The 22,675-nt window shown below is 34.5% G+C and overlaps 2 protein-coding genes, 1 long non-coding RNA gene and 1 pseudogene across 5 annotated transcripts; 3 read left to right on the top strand and 1 right to left on the bottom strand.

The window, feature by feature from the left end:
• The first annotated feature begins 2,134 nt into the window (after positions 1-2,134).
• LOC111378833 lies at positions 2,135-3,325 on the top strand (annotated as a pseudogene).
• Positions 3,326-11,000: 7,675 nt separating this feature from the next.
• Positions 11,001-12,906, top strand: LOC111378839. 2 transcript variants are annotated; one of them, XR_002699919.1, is made up of 3 exons: positions 11,001-11,120; positions 11,229-11,292; positions 12,562-12,906. It is a non-coding gene; the product is annotated as an uncharacterized LOC111378839 (long non-coding RNA). The 2 variants fall into 2 exon arrangements; XR_002699918.1 differs by lacking the exons at positions 11,001-11,120; positions 11,229-11,292 and adding an exon at positions 11,303-11,737.
• Positions 12,907-13,996: 1,090 nt separating this feature from the next.
• On the top strand, positions 13,997-16,219 carry LOC111378837 (nodulation-signaling pathway 1 protein). The gene has a single exon (XM_023002107.1). The coding sequence runs from the start codon at positions 14,324-14,326 to the stop codon at positions 16,085-16,087; it is 1,764 nt and encodes a 587-aa protein (XP_022857875.1). The 5' UTR covers positions 13,997-14,323; the 3' UTR covers positions 16,088-16,219.
• A 126-nt stretch (positions 16,220-16,345) lies between these two features.
• On the bottom strand, positions 16,346-21,616 carry LOC111378838 (E3 ubiquitin-protein ligase SPL2-like). 2 transcript variants are annotated; one of them, XM_023002109.1, is made up of 3 exons: positions 20,997-21,616; positions 17,188-17,234; positions 16,346-16,853 (listed from the first exon to the last, which is right to left on the bottom strand). In XM_023002109.1, exons 1-3 carry the CDS (start codon positions 21,393-21,395, stop codon positions 16,718-16,720), a joined length of 582 nt encoding a protein of 193 aa, XP_022857877.1. In that variant the 5' UTR covers positions 21,396-21,616; the 3' UTR covers positions 16,346-16,717. The 2 variants fall into 2 exon arrangements, with proteins under 2 accessions (XP_022857877.1, XP_022857876.1); XM_023002108.1 differs by lacking the exon at positions 17,188-17,234 and having other exon boundaries at positions 16,346-16,769; positions 20,997-21,614.
• Between the last annotated feature and the right edge of the window lie 1,059 nt (positions 21,617-22,675).

Genomic DNA, 22,675 nt, shown 5'->3' with positions numbered 1-22,675 from the left:
ACTACGAATTGGCTCATACAAGACATTGGAGGTTACCTTTCGAGGCCATCAATCCGAAGTCCAAGAAATATCTGCCTTGGTCAATTAAGTGACCAAAGTACCATAGTTTTAGAGAACGATTGTAGATGCCCTCAATAACGTCCCACTCAATCTCGAATAATTTGAAACGAGACCCCAAATCTGCAAAAAGAAACGATATCAATTGAGGTTAGGGAAAATGAAGACAAATTGTAACTGAAGACACTCAAGTACTTTGGAGTATTAGGTCGGTACGCTGCAAAGTGGGACATCACAAAGGGGGGACATCAACTCCCCAAAGGCTTATGTAGTACCACCTCTTCGACTTGTCTTTCTCAAGTATCCGAAGTTGGAAAAGTGTTTGGAAAACATGCAGAGGCATGTCCTCATCGAAGGAGACCTTCTTCTAGAAGAAGTAGGTCCCAACTAGTTGGCTCTACCCATTTGGCAGAACCTGGATTAGAGCTAACATGAACCAGGAAAGCAGTGCCCTAAAGAAGCGGTGTAATGGTAGACGCATTCCTGTTTTAAACAAGAATTCACTCACTGCCACACAACCCGACTTCGGATAGCAGTTACGCTCGTAGGCCTCAAGCACTTAGAGTTCTATGTAATCTGAGATACTATGCTTTTGTCAAAGTTTGGCTAGTTTGGTGGAGGTCATAACGAACGAAATATTAGTAGCCCCACCCCACAATATATTGGACCCTCACTCATGGCCCAATAACCACCTTCAAATCCCCCAGGTAAAGCCTCTTTTCCGAACCTAATGTAACCCTGCCAACATTAGAACTTGACCTGAAAGCCATTGAAGAAATGACGAAATGACAATGAAGAAAGAATCTAACAGAAGTTTTACCTAGATGAAAGGAAAGTCTAAAAACGGACGTTGTCGAAAAATAGAGGTTGCCAAAAAATTTGAATATTGAGAGAGTTAGATGATTTTCGCTAAAGTAAAGACATAACAATGGAAGTTTTTGGCTTTTATAGCAAAGAGAGGATAAACCCCAGTTGTTGGATCAAGATCCGTTCAATTTGAGATGTCCAATTATCAACTAAATTTGACACATTGAATTTAAACGATTTTTCTTTTAGATGCCTCAGATTAATACATGTCTCCTATGCACAAGCCTCAATATGTCAAGCTTCGAATGCAATACCATGGCCATCATTGCGCATTCAATGTAACGACCAGACGTGTATTGGAAGTTGCAGCGCTTCGACTGTCTTTTCTTGGTAATATGCAAGAATATCAAATCATTGGCACCACTATCAAGGTCAACATCTTCAAAATGAAAGAAGTCTGGATAGTTCGCCTATATCCCACCTCGGTCCAAAATAAACCTCAGACATCTTGAAAATAAAAGTAGCCTTGATGATTCAACTATATCCTGCCTCGGTCCAAAATAAATTTCACACATCTTGAAAATAAAAGGAGCCTTGATAGTTTGGCTATATACTGCCTCGGTCCAAAATATATTTTAGAAATCTTCAATATGAAAGGACCTCGGTAGTTTAGCTACAGCCTGCCTCGGTCCAAAATAAATTTCAGCTATCTTTAAATGAAAGGAGCCTCGGGAGTTCAGCTATATCCCGTCTCCATTAAAAAAAAAAATCAGGTATTCTCATAGCATGAAGGGATATGGATAACTTTCAACTCCAATCATGATATGAATATCCATACTTGGACTTGGGAGACTATAAGTGTTGTAAAAAAAATGGAAGATAGAAACTATTGTTCACTTAATACTGAAGTCCATGCATGATATGAATAACAATACATGGATTTGGGAGACTATTGTTACGCTTGGGTACTTGGGCTCTATGTGACAAGTCCACCAATGCCCATTTGTCGATTACTGAACTTATCAACCCATCCACCGAAGTAGTCCTATGTCAAGGCCGAAGCCCCGAATCTTAGCTTAGCTGTTTGCTTAGGTGATGAAGTTCGATATAAGTCAGAGTCGAAACCCAACTATAGCAAATGAGCACAAAAGGATTCTGAATTTATGTAGGAAATCCTTTTTGGAATGATTGATGAGAATTTTGTAATGAGTAAAATCTCTTGTCATGTCAGTTTAGGCAATAGGGTGGCTGCTCTTTGTAAGAGCATTAAATGCATCACATGCTAGAAAGGTCAAATTGATGCCTAGATAGTACGCTTCAGCTAAGGAAATGAGACTACGTGGATTTTCATCCAACAGATACCATTTCTTTGTAACACTATAAATACCCATCTATGTATCCTTTGAAGGCTAATGCAAATCAATTTACTTGAAATTACTATTTATTTTCTCTCTTACTGAATATACACTAGATCTTCCTTGAGTTAAGATTATCTAGCTTTTGTTAACTTGTTGACAATTGATTATTATTGCACAATCGATCTTAAACTATATTATTGGAGTCCAAACATATTTGTCTCATGTTATAAATAATCTCCTACATCCAAACCTGGATTATTATCAACTAGCATTCTATCCATACGTGTTGAAATTTGCTTACATGGACACGTGTGGATCCGATATTTGTTGTCTGCATCAACCAACAGAAAGTGAGGTCTACAGTGCTCATTGCACTTGGACTATCAAGTGGTGCAACTAGCAATTAATGTACAAATTTTCAACATTCTATCTAAGCAATTAAAGTCCAACAGGAAGAATTATACCAAGCCAATTCTAGAAGCAAAAAGGTTTCGAATCTTATTTCTATTAACTGTCCTTGTCTTTACTTGCAACGCTTCTCTACTGGACTTCTGTGTAGTAGACTTGAAAGCCCCTGAAGGGCCTGCAGGTTATTCCTGCAAGAATCCTGGAAATGTAACAGTGGATAATTTCGTGTTTTTCGATCTGGCAAGCCTGGAAACACCACCAACATTATCAATGCTTCCTACATTTGCAGCTCAATATCCAAGACTCAGTGGCATAGGTCTCTCTATTGCACGATTGGACTTAGCCCCAGGTGGTAAGATACCAATGCACACCCATCCTGGGGCTTCTAAACTGCTATTTGTTGTGCAAGGTTCTATCGTTACAACATTTATCTCTTCGGCCAATAAAGTTTACCTCAAGAAACTTAAAAAGGGTGATCTTATGGTATTCCCACAAGGGCTTTTGCATTTTCGATGAATGCTGGCGGCAGAAAAGCAATTGCTTTTGCAAACTTTAGCAGCTTAAACCTTAGACTCCAAATAATTGATTTTGCCTTCTTTGTAAACAACTTGCCTTCTATGCTGGTGGAGAAGACCACATTTCTTGATGATGCTACTGTCAAGAAACTCAAGGCTGTTCTTGGTGGCACTAGCTAAGTTTGCCAAATGCCAACCTTCCATTCTCTTCTTCTTAGCATTTCTTCAAGTTTTGTTGCCTTGTCAGTGTTTTTAGTACTAATTGTTTTGTTATTGGGTTCTCTACGTTCAGCTCTCTTATACGATTTCACTCCTGTCCCCGAAATATTGTTTATCCAGCAAGTAATCTGTCCAAAATATATAATATGTTTAAATATGATTCGCTAGAGTGGGGAGAAAGAACGACAAATTAAAATGGGGCGCCACTGTTTGGGCTCCATTTTTTACAAAATATATATTTCTTCTTTTTTATTTTCAACTATATATTTTTCAAAAAAAATAATATTACACATAAACTCAAAAATTTTCCTTATTTTAAATCGTACATTCTCCAAAAATCACTCTTTCACTGTACATTTTTCCCCAAAATTTAATGTTTTGGAAACAGGATTACAAATTGCATTTGTTAATTAATGTTGTCTTGCCTTAGCTTTTTACTCTAATTGTAACTAAGAGCACGAACTTTATGGGAATTCCTTATCTTCATAAGCACATTATTGTTCACATGGCCTTAATATGTCAGTTCACGAGTTGTATGGTAAGCCTACTATATATCAGACATTACACAAGTTTTGAATAATGCTTATTGGACAGAGGCAACGATAGGGTTGAGGTGACATGGTGGTGTGACAGTAGTGATGGCAAAAAAACCCGCTCCGCCGCGCCCCGAATGGGACAAAAAAACCCACCTTGTACGGGTTGGTGGGGTGGGGAGGGGAGGGGCAAGGTGAGACCCCCCATTGCGGGGCGGACAAATATGATGTTTACTGAGTTTTTCTTACATCATTTCAACTTTTTTATGCTTTTAAAGCTATAAAGTTTCCTAATTTATATTTTAAAAACCACAAAATGGGATTCTTCGTGTTTTATGTAGTCATAAGATATGTTCCTCCCTATGTTAAATGTTAAAATGATAAAGAATATGAAATGTTATATGGTTCATTGAACACATGTTCTCAAAAATATATTCGATTCATTTTAAACACAAGCGCGCATCTCAACAGAAGTGTTTTTGCTTCATATATCAAGTTCATAAGTTGTATCTTTTGTACTTTAACAATAACCTCACCTAAATTTAAGGAAAAGTGAGCAATTCATTTGATATTTAACTAATTCCTACGAGTGTTAGAGCATTTTAATATGTGTTTTGATGTTATGGTATAGGTTGATGAGATTGAAGGAAATAAGTAAAAGTTGACAAAATTGGAGAAAATGGTTAAGTTGTAAGAGATCCAAAATCAAGGACTAAAATGTAAATGCTTAAAAGTTGTGTCGAACATCATGATGAAGATTCAAGAGTGTTCGGAGTCAATTGGATAAAAAAAAGGCATCAGATAGGTGATATACAATCAAAGTATGATTACACATCAATTTCTAACTGAAAAAGTTATGCATCGTTTTCAGCCTCATATTGGGACTCATTTCTGACATAGCAAACGATTGAATTTAGAAATGGTATTTGAAGCAAAATTGTATTTCTTTGAGTTATCTTTCCAAGGCATCTTGAATCGCTTCAATCGAACATTAGGAGAGAAAGTTATGATAAAAATATTAAAAAAAGCGCTGACAGATTTTCCACCCACAACGACCACCATCATGGCGCCGAGGCATTACCAAAACAGAGCCCTGGCGCTGCTCCTATGGTGCTGAGGCGCCGCCTGGGTACATCTAGGGCACGTTTTGGCCCGTTTTGAAGTCCATAAAATCCTACTTTTGACATACATGTGGAGGCACATATAAATACAATTTTCTCACACTTTTGAGAGGATTCTACACATTGAGAGGAGGAGATCACAACTTGAGAATTAGAGAGCAAAAAACAATAATTCAAGGGTTTGAAATCAAGATTTGGAACGAGAAGAAGAACTTGGTGCAAGATTCATCCACTCCTCTACATCTAAATTCAAAACCCAGCGATGAACTCGACTATTGTTATTTGTTTTTCATTCTCTATTATGAATAACTAAAATTCTTGTTAGGGTGAATAATGTAACCTACTTGGAACCCTTAATATATTTTATTTAAGATTCTTGTTCTTTATTCTTTCATGTGTTGATTTTACTATAAGTTTAACGTATTGAATTAATTGATCACTAATTTGATGATTTTGTGAATTTTTTACGAATCTAGAGGAGAGTTTAGGATTTAAACCATATAGTAAAATTCGAAAAATTGGTATAACGAGTAGAGATACTTATACTAATTAATGTGGTCATAATTGAATTTCTAGGGCAAAGAACCTGTTTAACTAAGCTAGATTTGCATAGAGATGTGAAATTGAATTTGTTAAATAGGCTCAATTAGAACTCAAGAGGTAAATTGAATATAATAGGAGAATTCGACCGAACGCTACATTAGATATGAATCTTGATTTAAGATGTAAATATGAGCAGTAGGTAAAATTGTTTTGCCCTAATATCTGTTTATTATTTAATCCCTACTTAAATGAAGGTTACATGGTCTTTGGAGAATTCATGTTTAAAGAAGAACCGAAAAAGTTGGGATACCATCACACTATTAAATTTGATAAGGATGGCTTCCCAAAGGGACTAAACATAAAATCTATTGTTTATGGGGGAGATTAGACTGACTTGTGAATATTGAGGTGCATTTCATTGTACTAAAAATTTCTTGTTGTTGGAAACTCCAATGGAAGTGAGGAAAGATATCTTCGATTATCCGTATGAAGAACAATTTGATTACAGTAAAATAGCTACGGAAGACATCATCATAGAAAAAGATAAAAAGATTAATGATTAAATAATTTCGGACAAGCCAATAACATGCTAATGGATGATCTCTTCATTATTCAACCCGAGGAACCAACTAAAGAAGAAGAACATGTAGAAGTGAATAAATTAATCACCAGGGAGCCAAATGCATTAGTGGCATTCAAAGAAGATGGGATCAACATGAAAACCTCCAACTTCATTGATTTTGTGATTAAAGTCGACGAGAAGATTGAAGTATTATTAGTTGAGTTCGAATTAGACAACTTTGGCAAGTCGTACCGTATTCAAAAGGGCAAAGTACGATCGTGGAGTACATGTGAAATATGGAACAAAGTCAAATTAAGCAAGCTAAGTAGAGCTTCTAAAATCATATTTAAAGTGCCATGAAGCACTTGTGCAAAAGTTTAGCTAATGACTTTAAAGAAGTGTTTCTTGGGAGGCAAACCAAGTTCTATCATTTTCATTATTATCACTACTTAGTTTTTAGTTTCAGAATTGTTTAATTTATCGTCATAACATTTTCGTTGTGTTGTTTATAGGAAGATTCTCAAGTGTGTGCCAACAATGTGATTATCCAGCCAACTATGATCTATCTCACCAAAGCGATGGCGATGATAATTTTAGGGAATTCCTACTCCCTCCTCTGTATTTTTTATTTTTATTTTATTTTATCTTTTTTTTTTTTTTTTTTTTTTTTTTTTTTTTTTTTTTTTTTTTTTTTTTTTATTTATTACATTGGGGACAATGTACGTTTTAAGTTTGGGAGTGAATCATCAAAGTTAATTGCTTCTATCTTGAGTTTAGTAGTAGAGTTTGTGTGCTTGCATAACATTATATGATATAGTGTACACTGTGTTAAAAAAAATTGCATGCTTTGTGAGTTAGATAATTTTGTCGGTTATGATGAATATATTTGAGAGCATGTATTAGTTTATGGATTGTGGATGAATCATATGCTTTAATTGAATTTTCTGCTTATCTATATGAGGCGGTAGAATATTTAAGCACAAGTATCAAGTTTAGCATCATACAAGAACATGAGGGTTCATACACATAGGCTAAAGAGATGAGTTAGGTGCATCCCTTAACCCATTAATCTCAACGCCCTTTAACCGTATACATTATAATTTTGGGCGTTCTAATCGGCAAAAGAAATAATTTAAGATTGAGGTGATTCTGTGAATGTGAAAAAGATTGTGTGGAGTGTCTTTGACTTTTTGGAATAAGGTAAGTGATTACCGAATGCTAGGAGTCTAACGCCTGTAAAATTTGCTTCCATTTTATAGAAAATAAGTATTGCACTTATTCAACTTGCACCTTTTTTACTCGAGTTATTAAGTCCGTAGAGGTCTTTTGAAACCTAGTGCCCTTTGGTATTAAAAAACCGAAGGGTTATTGACCTAACACTCGTCACAGGGGTCAAGAAGAGAAAAAAGGGTGAGGTCAAAATTGAAGAAAAACATAGAGAAAATTATAAAAGTGTGCAAAAAATATTTATTTTCGAGGCCTAGATAACTTGTAATGCCCCAAATTTTATTGACTTAGATTTTGGGGTGTCACCAATATCATTTCACAACATGTACTTGAAGCGGAAATATTTAATTCAAAGATTTAAAACTCTTAATTTATTGAATACTCAAATATTGAAACAATGTCACAAAGTTTAGAACATAAAAAAATATATATATACTCTAAAAATTTTATTATTAAAGAATTTTCTAAAACATAAATTTTATTTTACTTGGCAGCCCGCGCACCGCCCAACCACCATCCTCGTTGACCGCACTGACCTGAAATGTTGAAGTTGAAGGAGTGAGTAATTTATACTCAGTAGGATACGTGTGTCCAAACATTACGATAACTTTTAAAACGTAAATTCATAACATTTCATACCATCATTTCATCAAGAACAATCGGTGATCAGTCGAAAGCTCTAGCACATTTGAGAAGGCCTGAAGGCGTTCTCACATTTCATTTCATTTCATTTCATTGGGACCTGCAGGTCAATTAGCATTTCATGAAATAAATCACGCATAAAAATCATAATATTGAAAGGACATATCACTTGCACATAAAAGTATCCTACCTTGATTGTTGAAAATAAGAAATTCACGTCCCCAATTTGTTTTCCTCTCTATCTGTGACTATCTTTTTTTTCTACACAAAATAATTCATAACATTTATATTGTATTCTACGCGTTTTCCCATAAATAGCTAATTTTACTTATGCTCTTTTCACACATTCACGTGCATGAAATTAAGGCAATTATTTCAATTTTAATTGAAAGACAGTTGACACACTGATAGTACAAAGGTCATGACTGCCATGAATCACGCCAAGAGATTTGTACAAAAGTATATATAATAAATTATTCAAAGCTAGACCAAAAGAAACGTGTGTTATCTTGGGAACATCAAAAGTCCTAAATGTTAAGTTAATATTATATTCCAAAATCAAGGTAAAAGTCTTCTTACAATAAGTGAAGTTCATTTTCCTCTATCCATCAATCAATCAAGTCAACTAGAAATATCTCTCTCTCTCTCGTTTTGTAAAATGCTCAAATCACGCACAAGAAAAAAAAATTAAATTGCTGGTGTATAAAAGGTAAATAACAATTAAGACAATTGAATCTCTTTTTCTAATAATAAAGATAAACGTTAATTATATGATAAAATATTACTTTCTTTCCTTGTTATCTTAAAAGAAATATTATTAAATAGTAAAAATAATACTTATTACCTACGTTTCTTTGAATTGGAAAAACTTAGGTTTAACTTAGAAGAACTTAAATTTTCTTGAGTCGAAAATATGTTATTGAATGCGAGCTATGAAATGAGCCCAATATAGATATACTCATACTCACTCTGTCGATATTTAATAAAATATGCATTTAAAACCTAAAAGAAAAATCTTTCATCTATTATTCCCAATTTGATGTTCTTATTTAAGGTATGTCATAATTATCCGCGTGAGATATACCTATGAATCATTCATAATTCTTCTATCACCGTATATGGACACACATTTACTATATAACTGCCTAAGTTACACATTGTTTCAATTTAAAATGTAACGTGTCCATCAACTAATGAAATACAAGGAAAGGAAAGGCCAACTTAATTAATTCAAGTAAAGGACAATTTACTCTTTTGGTGGCACCAAATAATGGATGCAGTGTATTATATCAAGGAAGTGTCCAAAATGTTATATAGGTCTACACGTTGGTATCCATTATAAATTCACAACTAAAATTATAAACAATTACCAATAATTGACAAGGACCATAAACTTTATTATTTTTAGTCTAACTTATCCGAATCGACTTTTTCTCGAGCCTAACATACATAATTAATTACGAGTTATCCAACGAGCCCAATATTGATATATAAAATCTCGTTCTATCAAAATTTAATCATTTGACACAAATAAAATATGCATTTAAAATCTAATTCATTTTAGTCCAATTTTTTTTTACAAAATAAAAATATAACATATAAAATAAATACATTTATATTTTAAAATTTTCGGGGCGTTACATAACTGTGGGTTTGAATCACTTAGTATAAACTAGATTGTTGAAACGCTCATAAATTGACAGAATCATCACATGAATAAATTGTTGACGTTGTCGATTGAACTAAACCAAATTAGAGTGGTGTGAGGATATCATAAGTGAAACTAAACTTTAGAATTACACATGGTGAGAGAATAAAAGAAAACAAGTTTGGGGATTTATGAATCTTACGAGCGAAGAAACGAAATACTTGACTATTGAGGGCGGGGACATGAATCAACTTGTGAATGTACGGCATTATACTTGATCCTTCACACACACACACACACACACACACACACACACTTTGCATTGTTTAAGTGGAAGTTTGGTTCTTGCATTGTGATTTTGCCACCGTTCATAAATTTAATATAATGTTCTCAATGTTGAGCCAAAAAGACAAGTTGTCTAACTGTTCGTGTGCATCAATATATTTTCAAATAGTTGTATAAAAAATTATAACATTTAATTCTTTATTTATTTTCGATCAAATTAAATTCAGTAATAATTGAACAAATTGTTAAATAGTAGTTCTCGTGGGAGTGATAATCGAACTCTTAGGTCCACTTTATTACTTGTTACGATCCGTACACTTGCGGGAAATAAAATTGGCAACAACGACTTTTGTGAATTTCGTGAATTTTTTTTATAGATTTATATGGAATTAGTGAAAGTTGATCGTGGATTTCTATAGATTTTCATTTCAAAACTTTCATAGACTTTTCTAGAGTTCAAAACACTTTTATTTGAAATTGAATTTTGGTGAATATAGTGTAATAGTGTGAAATTCTTACCTACGAGGTGATGATTTTCACAATTACCTTTCTCCTCTCCATATAATAAAAAATATTTTAAAAAGAATAAAAATTTAATAACTTAATAAATAAATAATGATCAAATATATATATATATATATATATATATATATATATATTATTTTTAATCACAACTTTAATGTTCGTTGAAGGAAAAAAGGAAAGAGAGATATTGAAAGAAATCTTATTTAATGTGATTGAAAAACAATTTTTGTTACAACCCACATTTTTATCTAGTTAAAGTCAATAGTGAAATTTTCAAAGTGAAGTCAAATGAGGACTTGTATGAAATAAATCATTTTTATTGGGACTTGATTGACCAAATCATTTTATTTGGGTTTATTTTGCAATTAACAAAATATGAAGGTTAAATTGGATACATTTCAAAGTTTGGAATTTATTTATATATTTTTGGAAGTTGAGGATTTACTTGTATGTTGTAATTAGATTTAAGGGACTTTCTTTGCAATTGAACATGTGGGACTTTATATTCAACCTTTGACCAACATTTTTATCTCAAAAACATACACACACACACACTGAAGGAAAACAGGCAGAAGGCTGGAGACTGAAAAAGGGAGAAAAAATTAGGGAAAAAGGGAAGGAAAAAAAAAAAGAAAGGAGGAAAGAAGAAAAGGGAAGAAGAAGAAAAGAGGTAAGGCTAATTTCTTCAAGTTTGGGTTGAATTTTTCCATTTGTTTCAAGTGATAAAGTATGAATTATGTTAAAATTCTAAGGTTTTATTTTGGCTCGAAATTTTCAGATTTTTGAGATGAATACTACTTGGAGCTCAAGTTATTGATTCTTAAATTTGTATCTACATTGAGGTAAGGAGATGTCAATTTTTTTGGGGCAAACCCTAGCTTTTAAATTTGATGATTGACCATGGATTATTTGTGGGAATGATTACATTAATGGAATTATTCACTTGGGAGTTGATTTTATGGAACAAAATGTATATTAAATGGGTGGAATTATGGTTACTAGTTTCACTTGATTGGAGAGTAAAACTAGTTTTAAACTTGGGAAGAAGGTTTTGTTGATGAATTAGTTATTAGAAAAGGGATTAGAAAGTGAGATTAGTTCCAATTGATCAAAAGAATGTTTGGAAAATTCATTCGAGCATCGACCAATTTTAGTTAAGTATTATAGAAGTAGGTCTTAAAGTTTCTTAATTTAATAGTGGTTGATTAGTCATCTTGTTATGTATTCTATGTGGTGATAAGGAGATTGGAAGAACCTATCGACCATCTTAGGTTCAGCTTGTATTATGTGAGTGGATAAGCTTATTTTTCAAAAATTAGTATTTATTTAATTTATATTAACTCAGAAAATTTATTAATTCATACAGTCGATTTGACAACACGATTTTCAGAATAAAGTCGATTTATAACCAGTTGTTTTTAAAAGTTAAATTCAATTTAGTAAATCATTTTATTAGTATGTTGTATGAGTATTAAATGTTTCAGCATATTTAACGTTATTTTTAAAAATCACCAGAAAGTACCCAGGTGATTTTACCCTCGTCTGCATTGGTATGAATGTGTTTCCATAGTGTATGACTTCATATGGTTATTTTACCCACTCTGCGCTGGTGTGAATGTGTTTCCACAGCCTATGACCATTTTAGTGATTTTACTCGCTCTGCACTATTGTGAATGTGTTTCCATAGTGTATGACCATTTTATAGCTCTGTGCGCATGCAACCAGAATTTCAGAATTACAGAATTTCAGAATTGAATAACCTTGCTATTTATATCGAGATTAATCGATTCACGAGTATGGTTATTCCAGGTACATTTTTGGTGTGATGTTTCAGTATTACATAGCTTATCAGATTTTAGAAATGCAGTATATAGAATAAAAATGTTTATGATTATAGTATATTTTAGTTTTGATAGTATTATCAGATTCTAAGCTAGAAAATTCAGTTTATTCAGTTTAAAAAATAAATATCTTAGTTTATATGTTTATGAAAAGAAATTTTATACTATATGTCGATTTTTAGAAAGATTTTATGAATGGAAAAGTATACTTTACAAGTATCCATTCACTAAGTTATAGGCTCACATTTTTATCACTATTTTTCTTATCAGATAGTAGCTGAGTTGAGCACTACTGGGCCAGTTGATCTATCGAGTTGAGCCATAGATTGTCAAGCATTGTATGAATCATCTTTTTAGTTTAATAGTTCATATTTTGGGATAGACACCTCTTTTGGTCAGAAATAAGTTCCATGTGTTGGGCCTGCTATGTTTTGTATATATATTATGCATTTTAGGTACTGTGGTTTAGAAATTATTGCAAAAGTCGAATTGCCAGTATTGTATTTGAATAGTTGATATTTTGAGGAGTCGGTGTACCCTGTTTTAAACTATATGTACATGTTTGGGATATTTGATTTTATTTTCAAGTGGTTTTAGTCAATTTTTCAGAGGGAACTCTGTTGAAATTTTTATAAAATTATAACAATCAAAGCATGTCAAGTTTGCCTTGGTGGTGGGTCCGGCACTTTGCTGGTATATACCATCGGCACACGACACATGTCGAATCTATTAGGGTGATCGAGACGGATCGTGTCAATTTTTACCAAAAATTTTCATAGTCTACCTATATTTATGTTTGTACAATTTTAGGATTAAGTGGAAAAATTGGTTATAGTTATACAAATTAAATAAGAGTATATTAATAAACGAACAAAACAAAATATTCTCAATAAAAAAAAAGACTATATAATTGGGATAAGAAAATAAAGAAAGGTAGCCTATATAAATTAGGAGGGAGCGTTATTTTCCTTTTTTTATTTTATTTTATTTTATTTTTGTGAAAGTCTCCCAAAATCTTGGGATTAATGACAGACAAATTTTGAGATTCTACTTGAGTACTATTTACTTAAAAGTTAGTACTCTAAACTTATAGAGATTTCTAAAAAGTTTTAATCGAATACACCATGACTTTTAAAAACTTTTTAAAAGTCTCAATTGAATACACCAATACTTTTAGAGAATTTCAAAAAGTCTATATTGAATATCTATAAACTTTTTAAATTTCAAAAATTCATTAAAAGTTTCAATTAAATACACTCTCCTTGGTCTTCATGGCTATACTATATCAATAAGTCAAAGGAGCCACAATACGACTTCTTTCGAATTCTTTGCTAGCAAGAGGCTTATTAATAAACCATCCAGTTCTTTCACAAACCAAGCCAATATGCCTCCAACCGAATAATATAGTATTAGCTCTCCCCCCTTGTATTTGGCAGCCAGATCGCAATTTGTATCGTAAGTCGTGGCCAACAAAAATGGATTGAAGGATAAAAGGGACAAACGCCTTTTTAGGTAAATAAAAAGAGAGAGACTGGTTGAAACTTGTCTTGGTAGATTAGAATACAATAAATTATGGAAGAGAAAGATCAAAGTTAACATGACATTTAGTTAAGAATCTGAAAGAAATATATTCATTATAAAAAACTTATTTATTTAAATTTTTTTTTGCTCTTAGTATGCATTATCTAGCTAAGGACGACTTGTAATCGATGGTCAGATTACGACCAAGTTTTTTGCAGGTCAATTTGCTCCAAATAAAAAGACAAAGCTCATCAGCCAATAATCTAAAACAAGGCAATTTTCAAACAAAAACAATTGTTATTTTATTGGAAATTAAAACAGAGTTTGCCGTCTCTCTGACAATTCAAACTCTGGAGAATTTCATATACTTTTCTCAACCACTATGACGTACAAGGGAATATGTTAATAAACAAACAAATCACATACAGCTTTATAAAACTCTTAATGCCTTAAAATAACCTTAATGAAAACATCACAACTGCCAAAATAACAGCAAATTTAAGCGTTGATTATGCCTTCCAATGTCTCTTCCCAGATACATTATTTTATCACTTCAACAAGAAGTCTACACCATACTCTGTGTGTTCATCTGAATCTCTCTCTTCCTTCAACTCCCACAAAAATTTTCAGTACCATGACACTTGACGAACCAGAGCCAAATCCCGCAGCCGATCACATCTTAGAATGGCTAGAAGGATCATTATCATACTTCCCATCATTTTTGGATGATCCATATGATGCCACAGATTTCAGCGCCGATTCGTGGTGGGTTCAAACTCAATGTCTAGATCAAGAACCAATCAGTCAAAGTCCTGCCTCTTTCAATAACTCTATTGCTACAACTGCCACCACCACAATCAACACAAAACCAATGGACTCCTCTGTAGTTTCCAATCAACCAATGCCACCTGATTTACCCAAGAAGCGGAAATTACCTGATGATTTGAGTCCCATGATATCACAAAGCTCCCGAAAGAATCAGAATCCTCGGATCGATGAGGCTGATGTAGCGGGTGCAATTACTGGACAAGGGGTGCCCCCTAGAAGAACAGCTGCAAGCAAAAAGACAACGGGCAAGTTAGCAGTAAATACTAACAACGGTAATAACAAAGAAGGAAGGTGGGCAGAACAATTGCTCAACCCTTGTGCTGCTGCTGTCACAGCCCAAAATCCTTCCCGTGTCCAACACTTTTTGTATGTTCTACAGGACCTGTCCTCGCTAACAGGTGATGCTAACCACCGACTAGCTGCTCATGGGCTCCAAGCATTGAAACACCACCTATCCCACCCTTGCATCTCCTCTGCACCTGCAGGGTCTACTACTTTTGCTTCTAGCAACCCAAAATTCTTCAGAGATTCTCTGATCAAATTCAATGACATCAACCCATGGTTCCGTATTCCCAACAACATTGCAAACACTTCAATCCTCCAAATTCTTGCAGAACAGGATTGCTCAAGTAATCTTCACATCGTTGACATCGGAGTTTCTCATGGTGTTCAATGGCCAACGCTCCTCGAAGAGTTAACTCGAAGATCAGGTGGTCCACCTCCCTTAGTTCGCCTGACAGTTGTCGCTCCTTCTGGGGACAACAATCAATCAAGAAGTACTCCATTTGCGAATGGCCCACCAAACTACGACTTCTACTCCCAACTCCTTGGCTTTGCCAAGATCATAAACATTAACTTACAGATCAACAGACTCGAAAACATCCCATTGCAAAATCTGAATTCCCAAGTTATTAACTCATCAACAGAAGAAGTCTTGGTCATCTGTGCACAATTTAGACTCCACAACCTAAATCACAATATTCCAGATGAAAGAACTGAGTTCCTGAGACTACTAAGGAGCATGGAGCCCAAAGGAGTTGTTCTTAGCGAAAATAACACAGATTGTAGCTGCAACAACTGCGGGGATTTTGCAACAGGATTCTCAAGGCGTGTGGAATACTTGTGGAAATTTTTGGACTCCACTAGTGTAGCATATAAAGGGCGTGAAAGTGATGAAAGAAGAATGATGGAAGCAGAGGCAGCAAAGGCATTGACAAATGTGGGGGAGATGAACGAAAGGAAAGACAAATGGTGTGAGAGGATGAGAAATTCTGGCTTCACTTTGGAACTCTTTGGAGAGGAGACCATTGATGGAGCAAGGGCATTGCTGAGGAAGTATGACAGCAATTGGGAAATCAGAACAGAAGGGAGAGATTACTGTGTCTGCCTTTGGTGGAAAGGACAGCCAGTATCATTTTGTTCGTTATGGAAACCTTGTGACAGTTGATGCAGCTGAGGCATCAATCTTTTCTTTCCCTATTTCAGAATGATTTTGACAATGTAGTGTGATGTTTAGTTTTGTTTTATACTGTATAAGACATTCTGAAATCTAGAGAATTCAAGTCATTATTGAAGCTCAGCTATATCCATACATTTATATCTACACAGACAAAAGCTACATTATTTCTGAGGCATTGCATAATTAATGCTATCTAAAATGCAAAGATCAACTGCACCAACAAATTCATAAATCAAGAAAATCATATATACAATAAAAAGTGACATTCAAACTAATTGAATTATATACAGTAATATTCATGTTATTGTATTAGACTGGAATATTTTCCTAAGCGATAATCTCTGCTAGTCTCTCTTATCGTCTCTAGACTGTGATCCCAAGGAAAAAGAATTGCCATGAAGTTTCTCCACAAGACATACAAGTCCTTTTCTAGCTATTTATTTCAGAAGTATATTGATCATCCTCAAGAATCATATATTCTTACAGAATTCTGGATTGTCTGCCTACATACGGGACACTTGCGTGATATTTCACGTTCAACTGATAGGTCACAACGCTGGCAGCAGACCTGATGTCCACGAAGAATGAAAGCAGATCTGCACCTTCTCATCAGGCAAATCACAGAAAGTTCTCCATCAGGAACGTCTCCAGTCTCTCCATCAGCTGCAATCTGAAGGGGAACACATTAGTTGCAAAATTGTTTTGTTGTTGTGCTTGCCTCTGTTGTCTCCACTCTTTCCATCTATTCCAGTACCTAACATTATGAACACATACAACTGACATTTATAGCAGTTAAACCCATCTTAAAGCATTGTACTATTATTACTTCATAAATATTTATATATGGTTTGAAAGAATATAAAATTATGTTTTGTAGTACAAAGCTAAATGCAGCTCAGCTCTCTCTTGCAGTTAACTATGCCTGCTTACTATAAAAGATAATCATATTCTGACAATTGACCTTTCAACAAAGTATGGTTATAATTCATCCCAATTGCTCTCGATTCACTCCAGTAGAGAATAGAAAGATTATTAATCCAAAATTAAGTATTGTGCACTAACAAATAAAAGTAGTATGAAAAAGTTACCAGATAAATGATGGGAAATGAAGTTCTGCAGACCAAGCATTTTTTAACTGGAAAAATAATCAACATCATGCTACATTTAATGAACTACCATACAAAGAAAAAAAAATAAGCAAAGGGTTAACCTAGCATTTTAACAGGCATGTACACGAAAATGAACAGATGAATGGAAATTCATTTACTGGAATAGACAAGAAGGTCTTAAAATCTATGAAGGTCTAAATTTGATGCATCACTGTACGGTAACCTATTGAATGTGCAATGGAGGAACTAGAATCACCTATTCATGTAGAATGGTTAGATTACCCAACTCCTAACCAGGTTATTGTGCACTTACAAGTGCATAGTAGCAAGAGAAAAATTCCATATGAACAATAGGAAATATGGCTCTTCAGCATTAGATTACAGCAGGACAAAATTGATACCATTCTAAATCTACTGGACTATAGCTGGTTGTCACTGGACTAGTTTCGTCACTCTCGAACTACGCTAGCACCGTGTGGCTCTAATGCTCTACAACTCCCATCCCCACGAGATAGCATTAAGTCATGATATGATACAGGATCCGAAGGTCGAGAATTCAAATCCGAGCAGAGATCCGTTGATAGTTGGAGCTGGTCCGATGATTCAGTCGAAGGCAAAGAAGGTCAATCAGGCAATGGGAATGCTGGTTCAATCAACAATTAAAGAAACATCAGTCTTGGAGCAATAGGGAACAAGTTTGATGTTGAGCTTTGGAGCCGAATCAAGTGTTTGAACTTAATTTAAGTTCAGAACGAAGTTGACGAATCAAGTGGTTGAACTTAATTTAAGTCCAGAACGAAGTTGACGAAGTACCGAAATTTCGCTCACTCATCGCTAGATCATCGCTTGAGTGAGAAAAGCAGAAACATTTTGGTTCACTTTTCGCTAGAGCGTCACTCGTTTTTCGCTTGGCGTCGCTCGAGTGACAGTTAATTTCGGGATTTTATTTGTTTACGCGTTTTTCCATATTTTAGCCAGAACTTTATTCTATCTGAACTTCTTACCCTATTGGACGTTGTTTAGTCCCTTTTTCTTATATTTTTTAGGATTAGTATAAATACTTTAAGTTGGTTTTCATTGTAAGACTTTTGACATATTATTCTATTCAATTCAATTCAAGAGAGGCTTTTGCTTTCTTCCATCGTTCTTCCTTGAACAACTAATCGAAACTATCAAGAATTAAATCTTTGTGGCTTTCAACATCGGATCGTGGGTTTTTTAACTTGTAAACAAGGGGTTCATCGTATCTTATTTATCTTTGGGTTTCTTATTTCACTTTGTCGGGTTCAAATCCAAAACCGGGTTATCAATTGATGTTCTTGGGTTCCGCATCAATCTAGTTGTGGGTTTTGTAGTCACCGTTGCTACGGGTTTCGCATCAATTGGTATTAGAGCTTTGGTTCCAATTTAATCAAGTTATATCTTTATTTATCTTGTTTGAGTCGTTAGTTTTTGTTTTCCTGGCCTTCTGTTGTGTTTTTGAGTCGTTCTTAGTTCCTAGATCCATGTTTTTGTTGGTAGTATAATTTTGTTTTGTTAACAAAAAAATGTTACTGTTCATTCCTGGTTACTGTTCATCTGAAAATAGGTTACTGCTACGTCAAAAAAAAAATTATTATTTTTTTCGTTTAATTGATTTACTACCAACATGCCACAATTTGTCTTACAAAGTTCAAAAGTTGTCAAAATCACTTCAATTTTATTACACTTCCATTGTTGAGTCTATTCCATTCCATTCCCATTCCCATTCCCATTGTTCAAAATCCCTTGAAATCACATTCTTTAACTTACGTTCGTTTTTGAATCCACAAGTTTGAATCCGATGAGTTCATTGTTGTTCTTGGAGCACTTGGTGAAAGCATTGAGTGGTAAAATGCAGAGTAATGAATTTCTTAGAGGGTAAAAGCCAATTGTGTGATTTCGAGTGAACTTAGGTGAGGCAGAAAATTGAGAGCATGTCTGATAGAGAAGATCAAATTCTAGCCGAAACGGTAATCAAATCAAATTCTAGGATGGAATGGGAAGCTTATGATCTTTGCAGTGAATTGGATGAAGATAAATATGACGAAGTGGAGATGGGACGGATGAGTAATAGAGGTGATAGGCTTGAACGATGGGGTAGAAATAATCCCGGTGATGCAGTAGATGGCAATTTGGGTAATATAAAAATGACGATTCCACAATTTAGGGGTAAAAGTGATCCCGAGTCATATTTGGAATGGGAGAAAAAGATGGAGATATCTTTCATTATTTTAGATAATTTCTTTTATGATGGTCGAGATATATTATTTAGCAGCCATCTCTGGCGAATTTCTTTCATGGTCGCTCATCTCTGTGTCGCTCCACCAAATTAAAGCAGTGTTCACTTTCCAAGGGCGAAGCAACTAAGACGAAATCTGCAGAGGAACATTATTTCAGAAAGAAGTAATCAGAATCTCAATTTCATAAACAAGTTTCCTTCTCAACTTTGTCAATTGGTCAATCACATTATGAAGCTGCTGATATGGAAGAGCAGGCATCTTCTATATTGTTAAATGGTAGTGGCCAAAAGTCTAGTGCAGTCATCCGTCCAACCTAAGTGCTAATCTGTCATTATCTATAATTTCACAGCATTTCTAAGGAAGCATATAGAAGTACATAAATTAATAAGTGTAGCACTAAAATTTAAGATGATGGTCACGGTTATAGCACATTACTGTTCTTATTGTGAATGTCTCTTGGCCTTTCCAGGATCTTGCAAATAGAGTGTAGATCAGCAGTCAATCAAAAAAAACCCTCCATTCATTATAAATGCGTCATAAGGACAAAAAAGAAAAGATCAATGTCCTATATTAAGTTGATATGACAAGCAACAATAAAGATAAGCAGAGATGCTTCCATACAATAATTCTCTCATGGTCATAAAAGAACATATTCATTTTAAGGTTTACTGTTTTTCTCAAAATAAGATTCACTGAAAAAAAGAGAAGAAAAAGGTGAGTACACCGTCACAGACTAAAAGCTGACATTTAATCCAGTTAAACTTGCACATCCACTTCTTCATTAGGCAAGGGTGGTGTTGTACGAATACTTCAACGAGGGTGGTATGTCCATGTTCGACACATTTTTAATACCGACACTTTTTGAATACTTCATGGTACATTTTTTAAACCTTGCATGTCAACGTGTTAAACACGTGCCGTATCGGACACACGGGTTCTTATTGGTGCATCATAGGGTAAGGTTAATTTAAAAAAGAATAAAGCCACTTATCCAGGCTAAAAAATAGGGGAGTAAAGAGATAGATTGATGTGTTAAAAAAATAATTGGGTGTTTTTGTTTCAATTTTTCAAATTGTCCAATTATGCGTCGTCACGTGTCCCATCTGATTTGAGCCTGGATATGTAGCAAGATTATTTAAAAAAATAAATGTTTTTGGATTATAATAGGCGAGAGCCTCCAGAATTCAAACTTGATACTACACAAAGAGTGGAAAATTGATGGATTAATCTTGCTTGCTAACTTCAAGTTCAATACAATTCCTTAAACTTTTGGCACCGCTAAATTCAAATAAACCTTTATTTAGACTCAAAATTCAACTTCTTTTTTCTAGAATTACTAGTTAAATTTCCATGCTTTTAACTTACAGTAGGCAAATTTTAGAAATCTGATCAAAATTTGGAAAATCCACAGTTGGGTGAATCCAGAAGAAATTACAATTCCATAACAAAATCTTTCCATTCGATGAAATTAGTAAACCTATAGCGCGTCTAACAAAATTGTAACGAAAAAAAAATGTAAAAACATACAGTTTGAGTTCGCTGCAAGATAACGCCGCTCTCTCCCGACTCCTGATAAACAAGAACATTACTAGTATCACCTCCCAGGATCATCGCTTGCCTCTCCACCGTGGATTTTGCCTCCATGCCGCCGCGAACAATTATGAGTTTTCCACCATCACCATTCGATTGATTTTTACTTTCGCTATTACAGATGTTACTATTACTATCTCTGTTGGCCAGGAGAGAACGGAGGTCAAAAGGTTGGACAGAAGGCGATTTGTCTATTTTGCGGAGAGCTGATGTAGAGGCGGTGAATTTGAATATGCTGCGAATAGCAACGTAAGCTAAGCCAATGCCAAGCATTGCACTATTGGCCGCAAATAATAACTGAGATAAAATCGTCGTCGTCTGGTCGTGTACGGACATCGACGACGGACGGTATTTCACATGTAGAAGAAAATTGATCTTGGTAAATTGGAAATTCTCTTACTGATATGAGCAATTTTAGTCAAGCCCGAGGATGGCATGACTCATAAAGAAGTTGAGCCGTCCTCGGGCTCATCACCTACTCATCACGTTTAAGGATGGCAATGAGAGAACCGATCCATCATTCTTGTCCCTTATTCCATCTTACATTTTTCTTACCTTATTCCGTCTCCATACTCAATTGAAGCGGCCAGGTGGGGCCGGGTTAGAATTGGGATGGGATAGGATAATTCCTATTTCCTGTTTATTTTTTATATTTTCTGGTTAATGAATATTATTATTATTATTTATTTGTTAATAACAACACAGGTTCACTTTAAAAATGATGATAATTTTTTTTTTTGGATAAAAATCTTAAATTTGAAATTAACTTTAAAAGAAGTGGGGACCATATATTTCGTACCAATCCGTAATCACTTTGAGATGATGACCTCCGTCCCGACCTCGCCCCCGTCTCGAAAGGGGTGGGGGCTATGAATATTTGGTTGAATGATAATATTTTTATTTTTATTTTTATTATTTTTATTTTTTTTTGGTCATCCCTCACGTTGGGTTTGTGGCTCGGGTTTGAGATCCCATAAAGCATTACATATCACTATTGATTCTCTCTCTCTCTTTCCTCCCTATGGATTATTTAATCTAAAAAACACTCCACCACAGTCTCATGCTATCCAACTAAAATAAATCTTCAAAATTGTAATACCCAACTCTTCCAAAACTCTCACATTTCCTAGGACTCTTAAACAAAATAAAATATTCAAGTTATCCAATCCTATTGGCATTGCAATGCCCAACGCTATAAATATAAGGTCATTGCACATTATTCAAGTATGCATTACATTATTTCAATTCATAGTCGCACATTTATATTTTTCTTTTTCGCTAACTTGAGCATCTGAGGGACGACAAGGGCATTCCTCGACACCTTTTTTTCAAATCTTAGATATTCTATTCCTAGTCATTCTCAATCATCGGGAATTTACAAGTGTAAATTTTTGGTAGCATCATTGGAGTCATCTACAAGAAGCATTACCAAAAGTAATGGGGTTAGTGCATGTTTCTCCAAGTTCATTTGATTCAGCTAAACTTCCTATTGGGGATTTTCCAATTCCTCCAATGGTTCAACTGTATGTATCAACACCTCAATCTGCAGGCATTAAATTACTCTGGTGACATTTGAAAAGCTTCGCTAACAGGTTGCTACATTGACTTAACTATGG

Source organism: Olea europaea, unplaced genomic scaffold, assembly GCF_002742605.1.
Source record: "Olea europaea var. sylvestris unplaced genomic scaffold, O_europaea_v1 scaffold188, whole genome shotgun sequence".
Taxonomy (NCBI): Eukaryota; Viridiplantae; Streptophyta; class Magnoliopsida; order Lamiales; family Oleaceae; genus Olea; species Olea europaea.
This window is presented reverse-complemented; position numbering and strand designations above follow the sequence as displayed.

Bases quoted from the DNA above. Each gene is read 5' to 3' on its own strand.
- LOC111378837 (XM_023002107.1), top strand. From the start codon at position 14,324: ATGCCTTCCAATGTCTCTTCCCAGATACATTATTTTATCACTTCAACA.
- LOC111378838 (XM_023002108.1), bottom strand. From the start codon at position 21,395: ATGTCCGTACACGACCAGACGACGACGATTTTATCTCAGTTATTATTT. The intron at 16,770-20,996 runs GTATGTTTTTAC...GTTCCCCTTCAG, and splicing joins TCTTGCAGCGAACTCAAACT to ATTGCAGCTGATGGAGAGAC.